Source organism: Tripterygium wilfordii, chromosome 6, assembly GCF_013401445.1.
Source record: "Tripterygium wilfordii isolate XIE 37 chromosome 6, ASM1340144v1, whole genome shotgun sequence".
Classification (NCBI taxonomy): domain Eukaryota; kingdom Viridiplantae; phylum Streptophyta; class Magnoliopsida; order Celastrales; family Celastraceae; genus Tripterygium; species Tripterygium wilfordii.
Window position 1 is genome coordinate 9,545,047 of NC_052237.1, and position 19,114 is coordinate 9,564,160.

At 36.2% G+C, this 19,114-nt stretch overlaps 1 protein-coding gene and 1 pseudogene across 1 annotated transcript; both read left to right on the forward strand.

Moving 5' to 3' along the window:
* The first annotated feature begins 770 nt into the window (after positions 1–770).
* On the forward strand, positions 771–5,268 carry LOC119999520 (probable leucine-rich repeat receptor-like protein kinase At1g35710). The gene is made up of 2 exons (XM_038847132.1): positions 771–3,985; positions 4,656–5,268. Exons 1-2 carry the CDS (start codon positions 883–885, stop codon positions 5,027–5,029), a joined length of 3,477 nt encoding a protein of 1,158 aa, XP_038703060.1. The 5' UTR covers positions 771–882; the 3' UTR covers positions 5,030–5,268.
* Positions 5,269–9,958: 4,690 nt separating this feature from the next.
* On the forward strand, positions 9,959–14,371 carry LOC120000367 (annotated as a pseudogene).
* The last annotated feature ends 4,743 nt before the right edge of the window (positions 14,372–19,114 follow it).

Sequence of the window (19,114 nt, forward strand, 5' to 3'; positions counted from 1 at the left end):
AGGTAAAAGTAAAAGTGTAAAACAGTATTTGAAAGAGGATACCAATCTTTGAGTTTGTCTAACTAATTTTTTGGGGATCCCCTTTCTCATTGAACAAGAAGACTCTTTATAACCTCAGTTGCACAAGGAAGATAATGTGGATATCCCACTTTGGTCGATCTTGTCCCTCGGAGTTGGATAGCAGGTTTCTCAAAAGTAAATCTCAGGTGGAGATATTATGATAAAACTTATGTCAATTTTCAAACGCTAAATTGGAAATAAGACTTGGGGGTATTTATTAAATGAAGGTTGTGTTAGTGACGAGATTAGTGTGGGTCTCGAGGTTATTGGGAGACATGTCCCAATGACGATGCCAGGGATCGCTTGGTATAAGGCAATCTATCGGGTGGACACTTTCCTCGATGGTTTGTCGGATGCTGGGGGAGATTATACGTATCCTTTGGTCAAGAGGACTTGGATCGACTGAACGATACTTGACATGACTTAGTGGAGAGGGTAGTGAAATGTCAGAGATTTATTGTCTTGGACAGAGTGACTAGTTGTATATGCTATAATGAAATTAAAGATTTAGACGAGATCTTGAGTTGACAACTTGAAATGCATCCATTGGCACTTAGTCAATGGGTCCTGCTATCATTTGTGGGTAGGGGCCGATGATGTGACTAACCGCGTTGGGGCCTGTACGATTTCTTTGCCACTACAGTAAATCTGAAGAGTCCTAAAATGCTATAAGGTATCAAGTCTTGTGGGTCTTCAACGTAGAATATGCGCCTTATGGTCCATATGCAGACAAAATTGAGGTCTCCAAAGACTTTTACAATAAATACTTCCCAAAGTCTACATATCCATGCATAACAATTACTAGTATTGCAGCCACCAACAATGATGCTTCCATGCAAGCCATTCTACAGAACATGCCAGCGGGCTTTGTTCTTACTTGCCATTGTGTTGCTTTCATCCTTCCAAGTCTTGGTTTCCACCCCATCTGCAACTTCTTTCACTTCTGGTAGGAATGAACCAGAGGCCCTTCTCAAATGGAAAGCTAGCCTCTCCAAACACAGCCAATCTCTCCTATCTTCATGGGTCGTCGCTAATGGGACTTGCCATTGGGAAGGAGTCACTTGTAGCAAATTCGGAAGCGTCATTCACTTGGACCTCTCAGGTTACGGTTTGAGAGGTACGCTTCACAGCCTCAACTTCTCTTCCTTGCCTAATCTCCTTACTCTTCATCTAGGAGCAAATTCGCTTTCCGGAACCATCCCTTCTAACATCAGCAGCCTCTCCAAACTCACCACCCTCTTTTTGTCCTACAATAAACTCTCAGGAAATATTCCTTCTGAGATAGGCTTGCTGAATAGTCTTAGTGTATGTAACCTTGGTGCAAATTTTCTAACTGGCTGTATTCCTCCAGAAATAGGAAGCCTAAGGAGTCTCTCTATGATTGGTTTGTATGCAAACAACCTCACAGGCATTATCCCTACCTCTATATGGAGCTTGAGGAACTTGACAGTTCTTTACCTTTATAAAAATAAACTTTCAGGTTCCATACCTCCAGAAATTGGGAATCTGAGATCACTCAGTGAGCTTGACATGTCAAGTAACAATCTAAATGGCACAATTCCTGCTTCTATTGGGAACTTGACTAATATATCCTTTCTTTACCTTTTTGAAAACAAACTCTCTGGCTCCATACCTTGGGAAATAGGGAAACTGAGACATCTTTCTGAGCTTGCTTTGCAAACAAACATTCTCACAGGTTTTATCCCTGCTTCTATTGGAAACTTGAGTAATTTATCCGTTCTTTATCTTTATGAAAACAATCTCTCAAGTTCCATACCAGAAGAAATTGGACTCTTAACATCTCTCAAAGTACTTGACTTTTCAAATAATATTCTGACAGGTACCCTCCCCACTTCAATAGGAAACTTAGCAAATCTTTCCATTCTCCAACTTTTCTCCAATGCTTTGTCTGGAATCATACCTCATGAAATCGGATCTTTAAATTCGCTGGATGTGCTTGCTTTGTCAATCAACAATCTTATGGGTACAATTCCTCGTTCCATTGGCAACTTGCAAAAATTAACTCGTCTTTGGCTTTTTGACAACAAACTCTCTGGGACAATCCCATCTTCCATTGGAAACATGACAAAGCTCACAAAATTGGCGATATATCAAACAGAGTTATCTGGCACCATTCCACCAGAGATGGGGAAACTTAAGTTTCTTACTGATGTAAGGTTATTTGATAACAAGCTACGTGGGACAATTCCACTGGAGATAAGTAATCTTACTCGGTTGCAGGTTTTGTTATTAGCCGAAAATAACTTCATTGGTCATTTACCAGAACGCCTATGCCATAGTGGACCACTTAAGGAACTTGCCATCAATGAAAATCATTTTCAAGGTCCAATCCCGAAGAGCTTGAAAAGCTGCACCAGTTTGATTAGAGTCAGGCTGGATAGGAACCATTTAGTAGGAAATCTATCAGAAATTTTTGGCATATATCCTCACTTAAACTACATAGATTTGAGTGACAATAATCTGCATGGCGAGGTTTCATGGAAATGGGGGCGTTGTCACAGTCTCACAAGCTTGAAAATGGCAAGGAATAATATTTCTGGTCGAATTCCATCAGAGCTTGGAAAGGCAACTAACCTTTCTTTACTTGATCTCTCCTCAAACCAACTAGTTGGGGAGATTCCAAAGGAATTGGGAAAGTTGACATCATTATACAAACTTAAGCTAAGTGGTAATCAACTTTCAGGCAGCATACCAATAGAGATTGGCATTCTATCAAACTTAACACATCTCAATCTTGGAGCCAATAGTCTAAATGGTTCTATTCCAGGAGAACTGGGAGACTGCAAGAAGCTACTGGAATTGAATTTGAGCTGGAATGGATTCCTAGAAGAAGTTCCGTTTGAGATTGGAAAATTAGGCTTCCTTGAAAGTCTTGATCTCAGTCACAATGTGCTGATAGGAGAGATTCCTAGTGGAATGGGAGAATTGAAAACCTTAGAAAGGCTTAATCTTTCACATAATAACCTCTCCGGTAGCATCCCATCAAGTTTTGGTGATTTGTTAAGCTTGACTTCATTTGATATATCCTACAACCAGTTAGAGGGTCATGTTCCTGACATTGGAGCCTTCCACACAGTGCCCTTTGACGCAGTTAGAGATAACAAGGGTTTGTGCGGAAATGTTACTGGTTTGAAGGCTTGTCCTACTTCGATCAGCCACCGTCAAGCAAAGAAGAGAGGCAAAAGAGTGGTGATTGTACCCACAATACCCATTGTATGTGTTCTTTTACTCCTGCTAATCATTTTTGCAACTTTTTTTACACGTACCAAGAGACAACGGAAGACAGAGAACAAATCTAGGGAAGGACAAAATCAAAATCTATTCACAATATGGAGCTATGATGGAAAGTTGGTTTATGAGAACATCATTGAAGCAACCGAGGGATTTGAGTCCAAGTATTGCATTGGAGTGGGAGGGAATGGAAGTGTCTACAAAGCTGTATTATCAACTGAACAAATTGTGGCTGTGAAGAAACTTCACCAACTACCAGACTGTGAAGTTGCAAATTCAAAAGCTTTTACAAGCGAAATTCTTGCTTTGACAGAAATCCGGCATCGGAATGTTGTCAAGTTCCATGGTTTCTGCTCACATCCGCGGCATTCACTTTTGGTTTATGAGTTTTTGGATGGAGGGAGCTTGGAAAAGATACTTGGTGATGAAGAACAAGCAATGGCGTTTGATTGGAGTAAGAGAGTGAATGTTGTCAAAGGAGTAGCCAATGCTATTTCCTATATGCACCATGACTGCTCACCTCCCATAATTCATAGGGACATATCAAGCAAAAATGTTCTGTTGGATGAAGAATATGAAGCTCATGTCTCTGACTTTGGCACTGCAAGAATTTTGAACCCTAACTCATCCAATTGGACTTCATTAGCAGGCACATTGGGGTACACTGCTCCAGGTAATTTCCATCTTAATTTTCTTCCACTTTCGCTTGTTAGGAGCTATGTTGGATTTCTAGGTGATAGGTTTTATGGAGCCTGACCCATGATTGTACGAAATTTTTGGTTTCCTTGAGACTAGAGAGGGGCAATTTCAACATTGTTGAATGCCTCTAGTGTCAAGGCCTATTTATTCTGAATTACCTTAAATTTTATTGTACCTTTTTCTTGACATAGTGATAAATGTGGTGACTTTTGGACGTAGCCTATAGTAGGTGAATTGTTTAGTTGAAGTATGTCCTAATTGAGAGCGCAGTTTCGTAAAGTCACTCGGAATATGAAAAAGATGTTTTTTAGGTCTTTTATTACCTAATCTCATATTGTTCTCTCTCTTGTTAACGGTTACCAAATCATAGAGAGAGTATTGCTATTGTTTTTTCTCTCCCTTAAAGTAGTGAAATCTCTACAGCTCCGTGGACGTAGACATATTGCCGAACCACGTAAATCTCGTGTATGTTAATTTCCACAGTCTTAATTCTGTTGTTTGCATTGTTCTAACTATAACATAAACCACGTAAAAACCCTATGTTTATGTTGTTTTGTTTTCCGTTAATATTTGTGCTATTCACTCTTAATTATTAAGGTTGATTCCTAACACTAGCCACATCAAGTAAATGATTTTCTTTGCAGAACTTGCTTACACAATGGAGGTGAATGAAAAATGTGATGTTTATAGCTTCGGAGTTTTGGCACTAGAAATACTGGTAGGGGAGCATCCTGGTGATCTCATCTCATCTGTGTCGTCATCGTCGTCTTCTTCATCTTCAACAGTACATCATTTACTATTGAAGAATCTTTTGGACCAACGTCCTTCATCTCCCACGAATCGAGCAGGAAAGGAAGTGGTGACTGTTGCAAAAATAGCAGTCTCGTGCTTACAATCCAATCCGCAATCTCGGCCCTCTATGCAACAAGTTTCTCAGGAGCTATCAACTCAAAGATCCTCTGTGCAGAAACAGTTTCACACCATTACAATGGGGCAGCTACTTGATGTTGAGGATTGATTCTGCAAATGCGGTTTCTTTCATCGAGTGCTGTGATACCAACTCTCTCTCAGAACTTATAATTTACCATATTTATAAAAATAATGTACTCGTTTAGAGTTGCTACTTGCTATTTACATCTATACTTTTGTATTGTCTTGTTTTCATACTCCAATATCTGGTGACTGGTACTAATCTAGACCTTACTTTGTATGCATTATATTGTTGTTAGCTAGTATGCCTTCAAATCATTTTCACAAAAAATATTTTTTGGTAGCATTAATTATTTGATTCTAATTGTGAAAATATTATTCTAAATTTGGGTTTTTTGATGCAAGGTTGAGTTCAAGCAGAATTGTGAATAGCATGGTATACCAATCACTTCGGTAACTCAAATAAGGAAACCATTATTGAAACCGGTAGAGTTGATAAACCGTTGATCGGTATACCAATCAATCAGTTATGGTGAACTGGTAATTGGTAAATTTACCGTTTAGAAAGATAAAAAAGATAAACCCACACTTCATTAATCAGATAAAGAAAAACTGAGGTCTTCAAAGGCTTCCACAATAAATCCTTTCCAGAGTGTGTGTGTGTGTATATATATATATATATATGCATAGAAACAATTAGTAGTACTGCAGCCACCAAAAATGATGCTTCCATGCAGGCCATTCTACAAAACATGCCAGCAGACATTGTTCTTACTTGCCATTATGTTGCTTTCATCCTTCCAACTCTTGGCTTCCACCCCATCAAACTATTCTCTCCATCAAAATCTTTTATCTCGAATTTTGCAAAACCCATTGAACCTCAGCTCCGATACTAATTGTTGGGATTTTACGAAACAAAAGTCGAATATAGAATACTTGTGGAAACAAAAGAGAGAAAGATAACATAAGATTTAACGAGGTTCAACACAACTTCAACTTGCCTACGTCCCCGGTCGAATAACACTAATATGATGAAGATTACAAAAATAAAAAAAAAAGAGCTCTTGATGATGCAATATGGGTATTCAAGAAATACTTGGTGCAAAAGATAAGCCTATAATTATGCATGACCACATGAATACTAGAATGGAAGTTATTTCACGTCTCAGCAAAATATTATGAGAATTGATATGGCAAAAGAATGGTCAATTGAGTTGATTAAGGAGAGCAAGAAATGGGGGTCAACAAAGTTAATCATGGAGAGCAATTGATGGGTTCATTTCAGCAGCCATGATCATGGGCATTGAAGAACTTACCATAAAAAGAGACACGTCCAACCTATTTATATTATTGTTCTTTTTATAGTGAAGATTAGCATATTTTGTATTGAAGAAATTGTTATGTTGAAGTGATTCCTTAGTAAGAAAATTGAGAGATTCTCAAAAGTGTTTGTTTCTTTATGTGATTTAGTTTGAGCTTATTCACTTCACTTGAACTCAAGAACTAACTCACAAATCTCTGTATCATATTCTCTCTCACAAATACTGCTTTTTTACACTCTCGGCTTGCTCAAACCCAGCAACTCTATCACTTCTATAAGAGCAACTGCAGTAATCTTAATTTGTTAGCCCAGCAAAAATCTATATTGGGTCCCACTTCTATTTCATAAAAAGTCAAAGCAAACACGTCTCTCAATACAACAATATCAACAAAACACATCTCCCAATATAACCACATCAACAAAACACAAATTCCTACACATTTTCCTTCCCACCCAACATGGTGGCCAACAAATTCTCATTCCCTCCATGTTGTCCCCAATAAAACTACATTACAACACAATCTTTCAATATAAAACACATCTTCCAATATAGCCACATCAACAAAACACAAAACCCAATACAACCACATCAGCAAAACACAAAACCCCATACATATTTGTTGGCCCAGACAAAATAACACCATTGCAAGTGCTCTAAAGGGGAAAAAACACAACATCCACCAATCACGTAAAGTGACGTGTGTGAACAAAGAAAATAATTACCACACCCACTACAAACACAACTTGCAAAGACCAACACATCTTTGTCAAATTGGTCCACCCTTTTTCTACTTCCAGCGTTTCCCACGTGGTCCCACACATTTTCATGTTATTCAATTCCCTGAAGACTTCGAGGAAAGGAACAAAACCATAAACCAAACTTTGATCAAATACTAACAAAGTGTATAGTAAAATATATAGGCCTATTTAGTAAAACATATTGAAAGTAACATATCTGTTAGTAGAAGTGGTGATAGTAGAAATATTAGACAATTTTAATAACAGATATGCTATAAGAATGCTTGATAATATTTGGTTAAACTTTTTTTGATAATATTTATACTGTGTAATATTTTGTGACAAATTACGTATATGGATATTATGCATTTTAGTTGTAACAGACGCATATAATAAAAATAAATACAAATTAACTTACATATGTTTTTGTCTTACAAATATAAATAAATCTAAATAAGTTCATACATTTTTGCATAAGAAAATGATATAGAGCCCAAAATTTGATAACCTAAAGGAACCCAAATCTAATTGGAATGTCCGTATCAGCATCCTATGTGGATAAATTTTGAAATTTGAAAATTTCACACAAATATTCGCTCTCTTCCCTCCCGTCCCCTCACACTCACACTCTCTCTTTTCTTTCTCTTCCTCTCATTGTCAATGGCTAGGTCACAACATGGGTCAAACACTTCCGGTGGTTGTTCCTACCGATAGATGGCTGGGTTAGGTGCTCATAGAAGACCATATTTGCTAAATATGGATTACAAATGTTTTCCTGGTTTGATAAAAGACCAGGGCCCCGTTTGGAATAGTTTTTATACCAATATTTATACTACTTGTTAGTATAAATGTTGATAGTCATCCAAACAATAATTTTCGGGCACATAGACCAAAAGATTTTTATCTAGCATTTATATTACTTCTGAAATGCTCCCATATTTAACAATTTCACCAGCATTTCAATATCATTTCTCTATTTTGTCCCCATCAAATTAACTTTATTCCATTTCTACTCCTCATATCATTAAGGAATAGTTCTATTAAAATACTTCTCATTTAATAAATAAATTAACTGTTATTAAAACTTTAATTAATTTATTAATTTATAATAAATTAAGTATCTTTAATTTATTTTAATTCATTATATATTAATTTTATAAATAATTTTTTATGTTTGGATACAACTATAGTTCTCTATTACAATTAAGATGTATAATACCCTACACCTAATTTATCAGAATATGCTACACAGAATAAATGTTACCAACAAAAATTCAATCAAATATTACAAAACATTCAAACAGTATATCTATTACTAAAATTGTTCAGCATTTTTACTATCACTATTTCTATTAACATATATGTTACATTGAAAAAGTTTGGTAAGTTTTAGCAAACTAGGCCCATATTTGCTATGTGATTCAAAGAAACAAGTGTCAGTGCAAGTGAAGCAAAGAAAAAAGAAAGTAAATGTGGGGCCGGTTAGTGCAAATTAAGGGATGATTTGACTTGAGGATTCCAATTAAACAAAGTAATTGGATTTGTGGAATCCAATTAAATGGGCATATTTGAAGACTTTGTGGGCCCTGTTGTGATGGAAGTAAAGGAGAAGAAGACAATGCTACACAAGAAGACAAATTAAAAGAAGAAAGACGTGTGAAGGAAATCAAAAGGAGAGAAGGCCAGTTGCACCTCCACGGGTCAACCGAGAAGAAAATAGGATTCTTAAAATGCCAAACGAAAAGAGACGTCTGATTCCGATTGAAGGAAACCATGTACAACTATTGAGCAGTTCATATGCTCTTTCCTAGTATGAACTCTTGACCCTAAATTGGTCTGAAAGCACACAGCAGCAAGTCAAGTCTTCATGGAGAAAAGCATTTGATTTGATTTGATTTGCAGAGGATGATGGGCTTCTGTCAAGTTTTCTCCTTTCTTTTAGGTAATGACATAGTTAATCTATCTTTGTATTATATAAGTAAGCCTAACTTACAAGTTGTGAATAAACTGCAGATGTGAAACTTATAGGTAATGCTAATTTATAAGCTGACAAAATATATTATGCTTAGTTTAAAAGATAAAATAAAAATTACATAATAATATGGCAACGGTATAATTTGTTATTTTATGATTTTTTTTGGGTAAATTTCCTTTATTTTTATCATAAATATTTATTATTAAATTTATACTTATGTTCAAACTTATAAAATACAAGATGATTTAATAAAAAAATAAAATTCATATTTAAAAAAGTGTACAATATTATTAATAAAAAAATAAGAAAAAAAAAACACAAGCAAACACTCTGAAATAAGTTTCAACTTGAAGCCAGAGGCCAAGCCTAATGTAGCCCCCTCACAATTCGTTAATTATACCTAAGTATGCAGTAATTATATATATAAAAAAAGCCCCTGAATTTTTAATTTAGACCCCCCCTTTGTAAAAAATTATACCTAAATGGTTGAAACAATAAGACCTTAGAAGTGATAGCGATCCCAGTAAATAGGATCTCAGTCATCCCAGTAATCAATTATGTCCCCTGATTAATGTGCGTCAGGTTTTGTGAATCCTTACACTTACATCGATAAATGGTCAAGATTGATTACTGAGATGGCTGGGATCTCATTTACTGGGATCCCTAATATTTTTGATAAGACATATGACAAATATTAGTAATTATATTTATAAATTTTTTATTTTTAGTGTTATTTTTTTATACTTTTGATGGTATAATTAATAGACAACTTAAAAAAAATTTCGGGGGCAGCAATCTCTGCTTAACTTTGACTACCGTGACATAAAATCATCTGTCCATCACTGCGACCCCCATGATAAGTCCTGCCTTCGCCCCTGCTTGAAGCTTAGTTTCTTGGATCTAATAATTAGCTACCGTTTCTACAGGATTTAGTATACAACATATATAAGCAATATCGCTCTTTGTTTCTTGTAGCAATTAGTAGTATTGCAGCCACGAACAATGATGCTTCCATGCAAGCCATTCTACAAAACATGCCAGCAGCCTTTGTTCTTACTTGCCATAGTCTTGCTTTCATCCTTCACACTCTTGGCTTCCACCCCATCTGCAACTTCTCTCACTTCTAGTAGGATTAATGAACGAGAGGCCCTTATAAAATGGAAAGCCAGTCTCTCCAAACACAGCCAATCTCTCCTAACTTCATGGGTTGTCGCAAATGGGACTTGCCATTGGGAAGGAGTCACTTGCGGCAAATTCGGCAGCATCATCGGATTGGACCTCTCGAGTCATGGTTTGAGAGGTACTCTTCATAGTCTCAACTTCTCATCCTTGCCTAATCTCCTTACTCTTGATCTAGGAAATAATTCGCTTTCCGAAACAATCCCTTTTCACATCAGCAGCCTCTCCAAACTCACCACACTCATCTTGTCCTACAATAAACTCTCAGGAAATATTCCTTCCGCGATGGGCTTGCTGAATAGTCTTCGTGTATGTGACCTAGGTGACAATTTACTAACTAGCTCAATTCCTCCAGAAATTGGGAATCTTAGATCACTCAGTGAGCTTGACATGTCATATAATAGTCTAAATGGTAGAATTCCTGTTTCTATTGGAAATTTGACTAATCTATCCGTTCTTTACCTTGATGAAAATAAACTCTCTGGCTCCTTACCTCGGGAAATAGGAAAACTGAGACATCTTTCTGAGCTTACTTTGCATGGAAACATTCTCACAGGTTTTATCCCTACTTCCATTGGAAACATGAGTAATTTATCCATTCTTTATCTTTATGAAAATTAACTTTCAGGTTCCATACCTCCAGAAATTGGGAATCTTAAATCACTCAGTGAGCTTGACGTGCCATGGAACAATCTAAATGGTACAATTCCTGCTTCTATTGGGAACTTGACTAATCTATCCATTCTTCACCTTTTCGAAAACAAACTCTCTGGCTCCATACCTTGGGAAATAGTGAAGCTGAGACATCTTTCTGAGCTTGGATTGTATAAAAACATTCTCACAAGTTTTATCCCTGCTTCCATTGGAAACTTGAGTAATTTATCCCGTCTTTATCTTTATAAGAATGAACTTTCAGGTTCTATACCTCCAGAAATTGGGAAACTTGGATCACTTAGTGAGCTTGACATATCAAGTAACAGTGTAAATGGTACAATTCCTACTTCTATTGGGAACTTGACTAATCTATCCTTTCTTGACCTTTTTGAAAATGAACTCTCTGGGACAATCCCATCTTCCATTGGAAACATGACAAAGCTCACGGAATTGGCGATATTTCAAACAGAGTTATCTGGCACCATTCCACCAGAGATAGGGAAACTTAAGTTTTTTACTGATGTAACGTTATTTGATAACAAGCTCCATGGGAAAATTCCACTGGAAATAACTAATCTTACTCGGTTGCAGATCTTGTTCTTAGCCGAAAATAACTTCATTGGTCATTTACCAGAACGCCTATGCCATAGTGGATCACTTAAGGTACTTGCCGTTTATGATAATCATTTTCAAGGTCCAATCCCAAAGAGCTTGAAAAGTTGTACCAGTTTGATTAGAGTCAGGCTGGATAGGAACCATTTAGTAGGAAATCTATCAGAAAGTTTTGGCATATATCCTCACTTAAACTACATAGATTTGAGTGATAATAATCTGCATGGCGAGGTTTCATGGAAATGGGGGCATTGTCACAATCTCACAAGCTTGAAAATGGCAAGGAATAATATTTCTGGTAGAATTCCATCGGAGCTTGGAAAGGCAACTAACCTTTCTTTACTTGATCTCTCCTCAACCAATCTAGTTGGAGAGATTCCGAAGGAATTGGGAAGGTTGCCATCATTATACAAACTTGAGCTAAGTGGTAACTAGCTTTCAGGCAAAATACCTGTAGAGATTGGTAATCTGTCAAACTTAAGATATCTCAATCTTGGAGCCAACAGTCTAAATGGTTCTATTCCAAGAGAACTAAGAGACTGCAAGAAGCTACTGGAATTGAATTTGAGCTGGAATGGATTCCTGGAAGAAGTTTCGTTTGAGATTGGAAAATTAGGCTTCCTCGAAAGTCTTGATCTCAGTCACAATGCGCTGATAGGAGAGATTCCTAGTGGATTAGGAGAATTGAAAACCTTAGAAAGGCTGAATCTTTCACATAATAACCTCTCCGGTAGCATCCCATCAAGTTTTGGTGATTTGTTAAGCTTGACTTCCATTGATATATCCTACAACCAATTAGAGGGCCCAGTTCCTGACATTGGAGCCTTCCACACAATGCCCTTCAACGCAGTTAGAGATAACAAAGGTTTGTGCGGAAATGTTACCGGTTTGAAGGCTTGTCCTACTTCGATCAGCCACCGTCAAGCAAAGAAGAGAGGCAAAAGAGTGGTGATTCTAGCCACAATCCCCATTGTATGTGTTCTTTTACTCCTGCTAATCATTTTTGTGACTTTTTTTGCGCGTACAAAGAGACAACGGAAGACAGAGAACAAATCTAGGGAAGGAGAATATCAAAATCTATTCACAATATGGAGCTATGATGGAAAGTTGGTTTATGAGAACATCATTGAAGCAACTTAGGGATTTGAGTCCAAGTATTGCATTGGAGTGGGAGGGACTGGAAGTGTCTACAAAGCTGTATTATCAACTGGACAAATTGTGGCTGTGAAGAAACTTCACCAACTACCAGACTGTGAAGTTGCAAATTCAAAAGCTTTTACAAGCGAAATTCTTGCTTTGACAGAAATCCGACATCGGAATATTGTCAAGTTCCATGGTTTCTGCTCACATCCACGGCATTCACTTTTGGTTTATGAGTTTTTGGATGGAGGGAGCTTGGAAAAGATACTTGGTGATGAGGAACAAGCAATGGCGTTTGATTGGAGTAAGAGAATGAATGTTGTCAAAGGAGTAGCCAATGCTATTTCCTATATGCACCATGACTGCTCACCTCCTATAATTCATAGGGACATATCAAGCAAAAATGTTCTGTTGGATGAAGAATATGAAGCTCATGTCTCTGACTTTGGCACTGCAAGAATTTTGAACCCTAACTCATCCAATTGGACTTCATTAGCAGGCACATTGGGGTACACTGCTCTAGGTAATTTCCATCTTAATTTTCTTCCACTTTCGCTTGTTGGGAGCTATGTTGGCTTGCTAGGTGATAGGTTTTATGGAGCCTGACCCATGATTGTACGAAATTTTTGGTTTCCTTGAGACTAGAGAGGGGCAATTTCAACATTGTAGAATGTCTCTAGTGTCGAGGCCTATTTATTCTGAATTACCTGAAATTTTATTGTACCTTTTTCTTGACATAGTGATAACTGTGGTGACTTTTGGACATAACCTATAGTGGGTGAATTGTTTAGTTGAAGTATGTCCTAATTGGGAGCGCAGTTTCGTAAAGTCACTCGGAATATGAAAAAGATGCTTTAGGTCTTTTATAACCTAATCTCATATTGTTTTCTCTCTCTTGTTAATGGCTACCAAATCATAGAGAGAGTATTGCTATTGTTTTTTTTTCTCTCCCTTAAAGTGGTAAAATCTCTACAACTCTGTGGATGTAGGCACATTGCCAAACCACGTAAATCTCGTGTATGTTAATTTCCACACTCTTAATTCTGTTGTTTGCATCGTTCTAACTACTATAACATGAACCACGTAAAAACCCTATGTTTATGTTGTTTTGTTTTCCATTAATATTTGTGCTATTCACTCTTAATTATTAAGGTTGATTCCTAACACTAGCCACATCAAGTAAATGATCTTCTTTTCAGAACTTGCTTACACAATGGAGGTGAACGAAAAATGTGATGTTTATAGCTTCGGAGTTTTGGCACTAGAAATACTGGTAGGGGAGCATCCGGGTGATCTCATCTCATCTGTGTCGTCATCGTCGTCTTCTTCGTCTTCAACAATACATCATTTGCCAACGTCCTTCATCTCCCAGGAATCGAGCAGGAAAGGAAGTGGTGATTGTTGCAAAAATAGCAGTCTCGTGCTTACAATCCAATCCGCAATCTCGGCCCTCTATGCAACAAGTTTCTCGGGAGCTATCGACTCAAAGATCCTCTGTGCAGAAACAGTTTCACACCATTACAATGGGACAGCTACTTGATGTTGATGATTGATTCTGCATATGCGGTTTCTTTCATGGAGTGCTGTGATACCAACTCTCTCTCAGAACTTATAATTTACCATATTTATAAAAATAATGTACTCGTTTAGAGTTGCTACTTGCTATTTACATCTATACTTTTGTACTGTCGTGTTTTCATACTCCAATATCCGGTGACTGGTACTAATCTAGACCTTACTTTGTATGCAATATATTGTTGTCAGCTAGTATGCCTTCAAATCATTTTCACAAAAAAAATATTTTGGTAGCATTAATTAGTCATGATCTTCCCCAAGGCTGCTCATATGCCCTTCTGTATCTGCTCAATATCTCATCCTCCGAATAATCAACTCCATACTTCTCACCAATTTGTCTATAAATCTAAAACCAGTTATACCAAAAAGAATCAGAAAAGCAAATCCACAACAACAATCCAATTTCCTAAGCACAGCAACCTGATCAAAAAATACAACCCAACTTGGCAGCAAACTGATGATCATCAAAAACTCCAGAAAAACCAACACCTGAACATTAGGAAAGATCAGGAAAGAAGGAAGCCGCCCCTGGCAGCAAACTGGTGACCCGCAAGATGAATGGAGCTCGAATTAGAAGAAATCAGAGGAACGCCTAGAATCTCCAACCCAATAATAATCACTTATCCAAGAGACAAGAGGCAGGTAAGACATTGATACAGAACAAACATTCCGAGGAACAGTCTGTAAAGAAAACAGAGAAAAAGAATTGTGTATGGTGTTGAGAAAATTGTATGTTCATTTACATCTATGTTAGTGATATATATAGGAGAAGAGAGCACTAAGTCAAGCCTAAACAATGGCAAACAACTAGAAACATTCCCTAATTTATGCATGCATTTAAGGTAATGGAATCAATAATATATTCTCCTTGATATCCTCCTTAACATGCTCCTTGATATCCTCCTTAATATCCTCCTTAACATCCTCCTTAATTTCCTCCTTAATACAGTCCAAGAAGAGACAGAAGAACAGGTTGGGAAGGAACGAGGAGAATACCAGCAGCATCGACAAGAAGGGCCTTTTGCGTGACCTCCTCTATTCGTGGTACTCGCCCAAACCCACGCGCCTCGAATTTACCGCCTCTGCCTCTCTCGCAGCTGCTACAGCGGAGGAGTCGCCGAAGTCGAAATTGAGGTAGAAGGCAGCAGGCTGCGCAGAGAGAATGAGAGTGAAATTAGTGAATCGGTTAAACAAAGAACCCTGAAAAATCAATGGTGTAGATCTATTTACCAGGTTTAACGGTTATCATTAAAAAAACAAAAAATAAAAATAATATTAAGTTATTAATATATATATATATATATGAGGAATTCTCACATAAGGGTTCAATATAAGGGTGTAAAATAAGGGTCTATGTTTACACCATTGATTTAAAACATACGAGATCCAAAACAGTGGACCCCACTTGTCATCTCATTCATCCACACCATTAAAAAATCACGCTTAGTTTATACTTTTACATTATGGCCCAGTTTGGATGACAATTTTTGACGGCATTTATACTACTTGCTAGTATAAATGCTGCATGTCATCCAAACAACAATTTCATGGCTCAGATTCCAATAGGTTTTTTGGGAGCATTTCTACTAGTTATAAAATGCTAGGCCTTTGTACAATTTCATAAATTTTAACCAGTTTTTTCCTATTTTATCCCCAATCAATTACTGATATACCAAATATATCCTGACTTGCCCTAAAGTTCCAAGACTCGAGTTTCTCACCTCTATCACCGTCTTGCTCGTATTGAAAGGGGAAGCTGCCGGAACATCTACTCCATTAAATAAATAAGTTCAATTTATTTAAATTAATAATTTATTTATTTATTAATAATTTATTATTATCTTGAATTTAATTAAATTCATTATATTAATTTTATAAATTAATTTGTATGTTTGGATACAACATATACAACTAATATACAAAATACCCCTGCACGTAATTTGTCGCAATATGCTACACAACCCAAATGTTAACAGCAAAAGTTCAACCAAACACCTATCCAGTATTCAGGTAACATATCTGCTACTAAAATTGTCCAGCATTTCTGCTAACACCATTTCTACTAGTATATCTGCTATTTTTAAAAAGGTTTACCAAACTAGGCCTATACCTTTATGTGAGAATTCGTCTATATATATATATATATCGGTAGATGAATTCTCCTATAAGTACTCAAAATAAGGACTTAAAATAAGTATAGTTTTTTGACCATTGATTTAAATGAAATGATTAGTAGGACTCACTGTTTTGGGTCTCACATGTTTTAAATCAATGGTAAAAACATGTGTACTTATTTTAAGTCCTTACTTTGAGTACTTATAGAAGAATTCCTCTATATCGATAATCCATAAAAATAATAGTGTTGAAATTTCCTCACCGTTACCGATACCGATATTAACAGTAAAAATACCATACCGAAAAATAGTAGTGTTGATAACGGTATACACCAAAAAAATCAATAATGATACGATATATCGGTAAATATCGATACATAACAGCCCTATTTGAATGTGTCTTGTTGTCTTTTCATAAAGAGAGGGCAAATAATGGGTACGTAATATAACAAATTGAATTTGAATTCCCAATTAAAAATATTAAACCGTTATCAAGACAAGAGACAACCACCCAAGAAATTAAACCCTTCAATTTATTTTATTTTATTTTTAATTAATATTCAAGGTGAATACCAATTACCAACAGATGATTTCTGAACTCCAAGTCTTCAACTGCAAAGTTGTGCGCAAGGGCCTATATTCAACCCTATTTGTAAAATGAAAATGACATGTAATCCATCAGTTTAGTAGTCCATGGGAGCCCAACATGTTTATTCCATTGATTTAATCAATGGAATAGTTTTATTTCCACTCTTTTATCCCAGAATTCATTGTCCAAAATTTATTGTTTTAATATAGATTCTATTGTTTTTTAAAGCATAGTCTAGAATTCATTGTTTTAGTTCTGAATTTTTTTTTTTTTTTGAAATTCCATTGAAAAAAACAATGGAATTAAGATTTACCCGATAAAACTCATCGAAAATAGATCTTGTTAGAAAGAGTTTTACGTACTGATTCTGAATATGTAATTTTTTTTAAAAATCTAATATGTATTTTAAGAGTTAAAACATTTTAAAATTTCATTTAAGAGACTTGGGCTCCCATGAACTATCACTATATACGCTACTTAACATTACTGATTTGTGAAATGGACTTGGGCCAAGCTAGTTTGACCACAGTTAGGCTGAGTCCTGTTAGATCCAGGCCCATAGTTACTTCCGGGCCCAAATAATTGTAGAATTAATGCATTGTGACAAAACAAAACATCCCTTTCTTGATGTTTCCACTCGCAGTTATTAATTATTACAACTTTGATGCCACCACCTATTGATTCTAATCAATTATTTCAATTCGTCAAATTGTCTTACCTACTCATGGATTGAGGAGAAGTTTGAAAGGTTGATCTATTCGAGAATCTCCATATTTACGTTTATTTTGAACCCAAAATATTTTTTTTTTCCTTATTATGCCCTTCCTCATCTCTGGGTGTCTAAGTACAGACACTAAACTACAAATATAGTTGTAACTTGTAACTAGATATTCAAAACACCAAAGCATATTTAATTTGAGAATTAAAAAAAAAAAAAAAAAACTCTTTGCATGTGATACATACACGTGCCCAAGATTGGGTTTACTTGGATGAATCGTAGTCTAGAGGTGAATCTCTTAGTCCAAACTGTATGGCTTTGGAAGTTATTAAGTTCGATTCACATTGAGAGCAATATTCTTGTGACCATGCGCTGGTTTTGCCCAATTTACTATACTGTCATGTGGTAAACTTCTATGTGCGCAGCCATTATTTAGATTCATATCAAATATGCAAATGACAAATTTATATGTATTGTTGTCAGTTACTTAAAAAGAGAGAGACAAAATTGCTGATCTGTATTGCAATTATTATAAGTTTATTCTCCTTTGTGGAGTATGTTTGAACCTTCACAACTTTCATGACAAAATAAAAAAAAAATATTGTTATTCCATTTTTTAATCATTATTATTACTCTAGCTAGCTAGATCGCAAAAATTTTCAAAGCAACAAAAATTACACTTATTGCAACCACTTCTCTCACATATAATTATTCCAAGTCAAATATCGATGCTGATGTTAACAGTGTATCTTTTGGGTTGATGTTGTTTGAAAGGCATATACATCCTCATGGTATATCTTTAGTCTTTTGAAGTTGCCATAAAAGGGGATGCATTACTGAAAGTTCTGAAATAAATGCGTGAGAGGAGGGTATACCCAGCGGACAATCCTTTAGATCCAAAAATAGCATCCACAGCTAGCCGGCAGAATTCCAACAGTTTTAATTTTCTTCAACTTGAACAACTTCTCCATAATTCTCCTCCTTGGGTCAAGGTACTTCCATCCCTAGTTGGAATTTCCCGTAACATTTATCAAGTCCAAAACAATACTTGAACTTGACTCCCGTCACGAGCTTTATCACCATATCCGTCATATTATCATATGTACATATCTTCTCCACAAAATCTGTATCTAACTAGATTAGGTCGTACGGATTGTGAGGTTGTAGGGATTTTTTTTTCTATTTGATATGCTAGGACTGTCTTTTCTTTTGGGTTGCTCCCCCTTGGTTCTTATTAATGCAAATGCTTCATTTTCTATATACTGATGGACCTGCATTTTTCACTTAATTGTGCCTTTTGCTCTTTGTTTTGTTGGTTTCAGGTTTTTATTCATTCATTTTTGTTGGAGTACACGTCTGCTTCATATGTGTGTCCATGTGTTTTATGTAAATCACGTGTGAGAGATGTGCTATGTGTTTGTCTTTATCTAGCTTAGTCTAGAAAGCTCTTAGATTAGAAATGGTCAAGAGCATGTGTTGTATTGTTTATATATATGTGTGTGTGTGTATGGACTATGCTGAAAAAAAAATACATAAAAGAGACGTGTGTGAACTTTCT

Excerpts from the sequence above, each read along its gene's own strand:
- LOC119999520 (XM_038847132.1), top strand. The coding sequence starts at position 883 with ATGATGCTTCCATGCAAGCCATTCTACAGAACATGCCAGCGGGCTTTG. Across the intron at positions 3,986-4,655 it reads ATTGGGGTACACTGCTCCAG|AACTTGCTTACACAATGGAG; the intron begins GTAATTTCCATC and ends TTTTCTTTGCAG.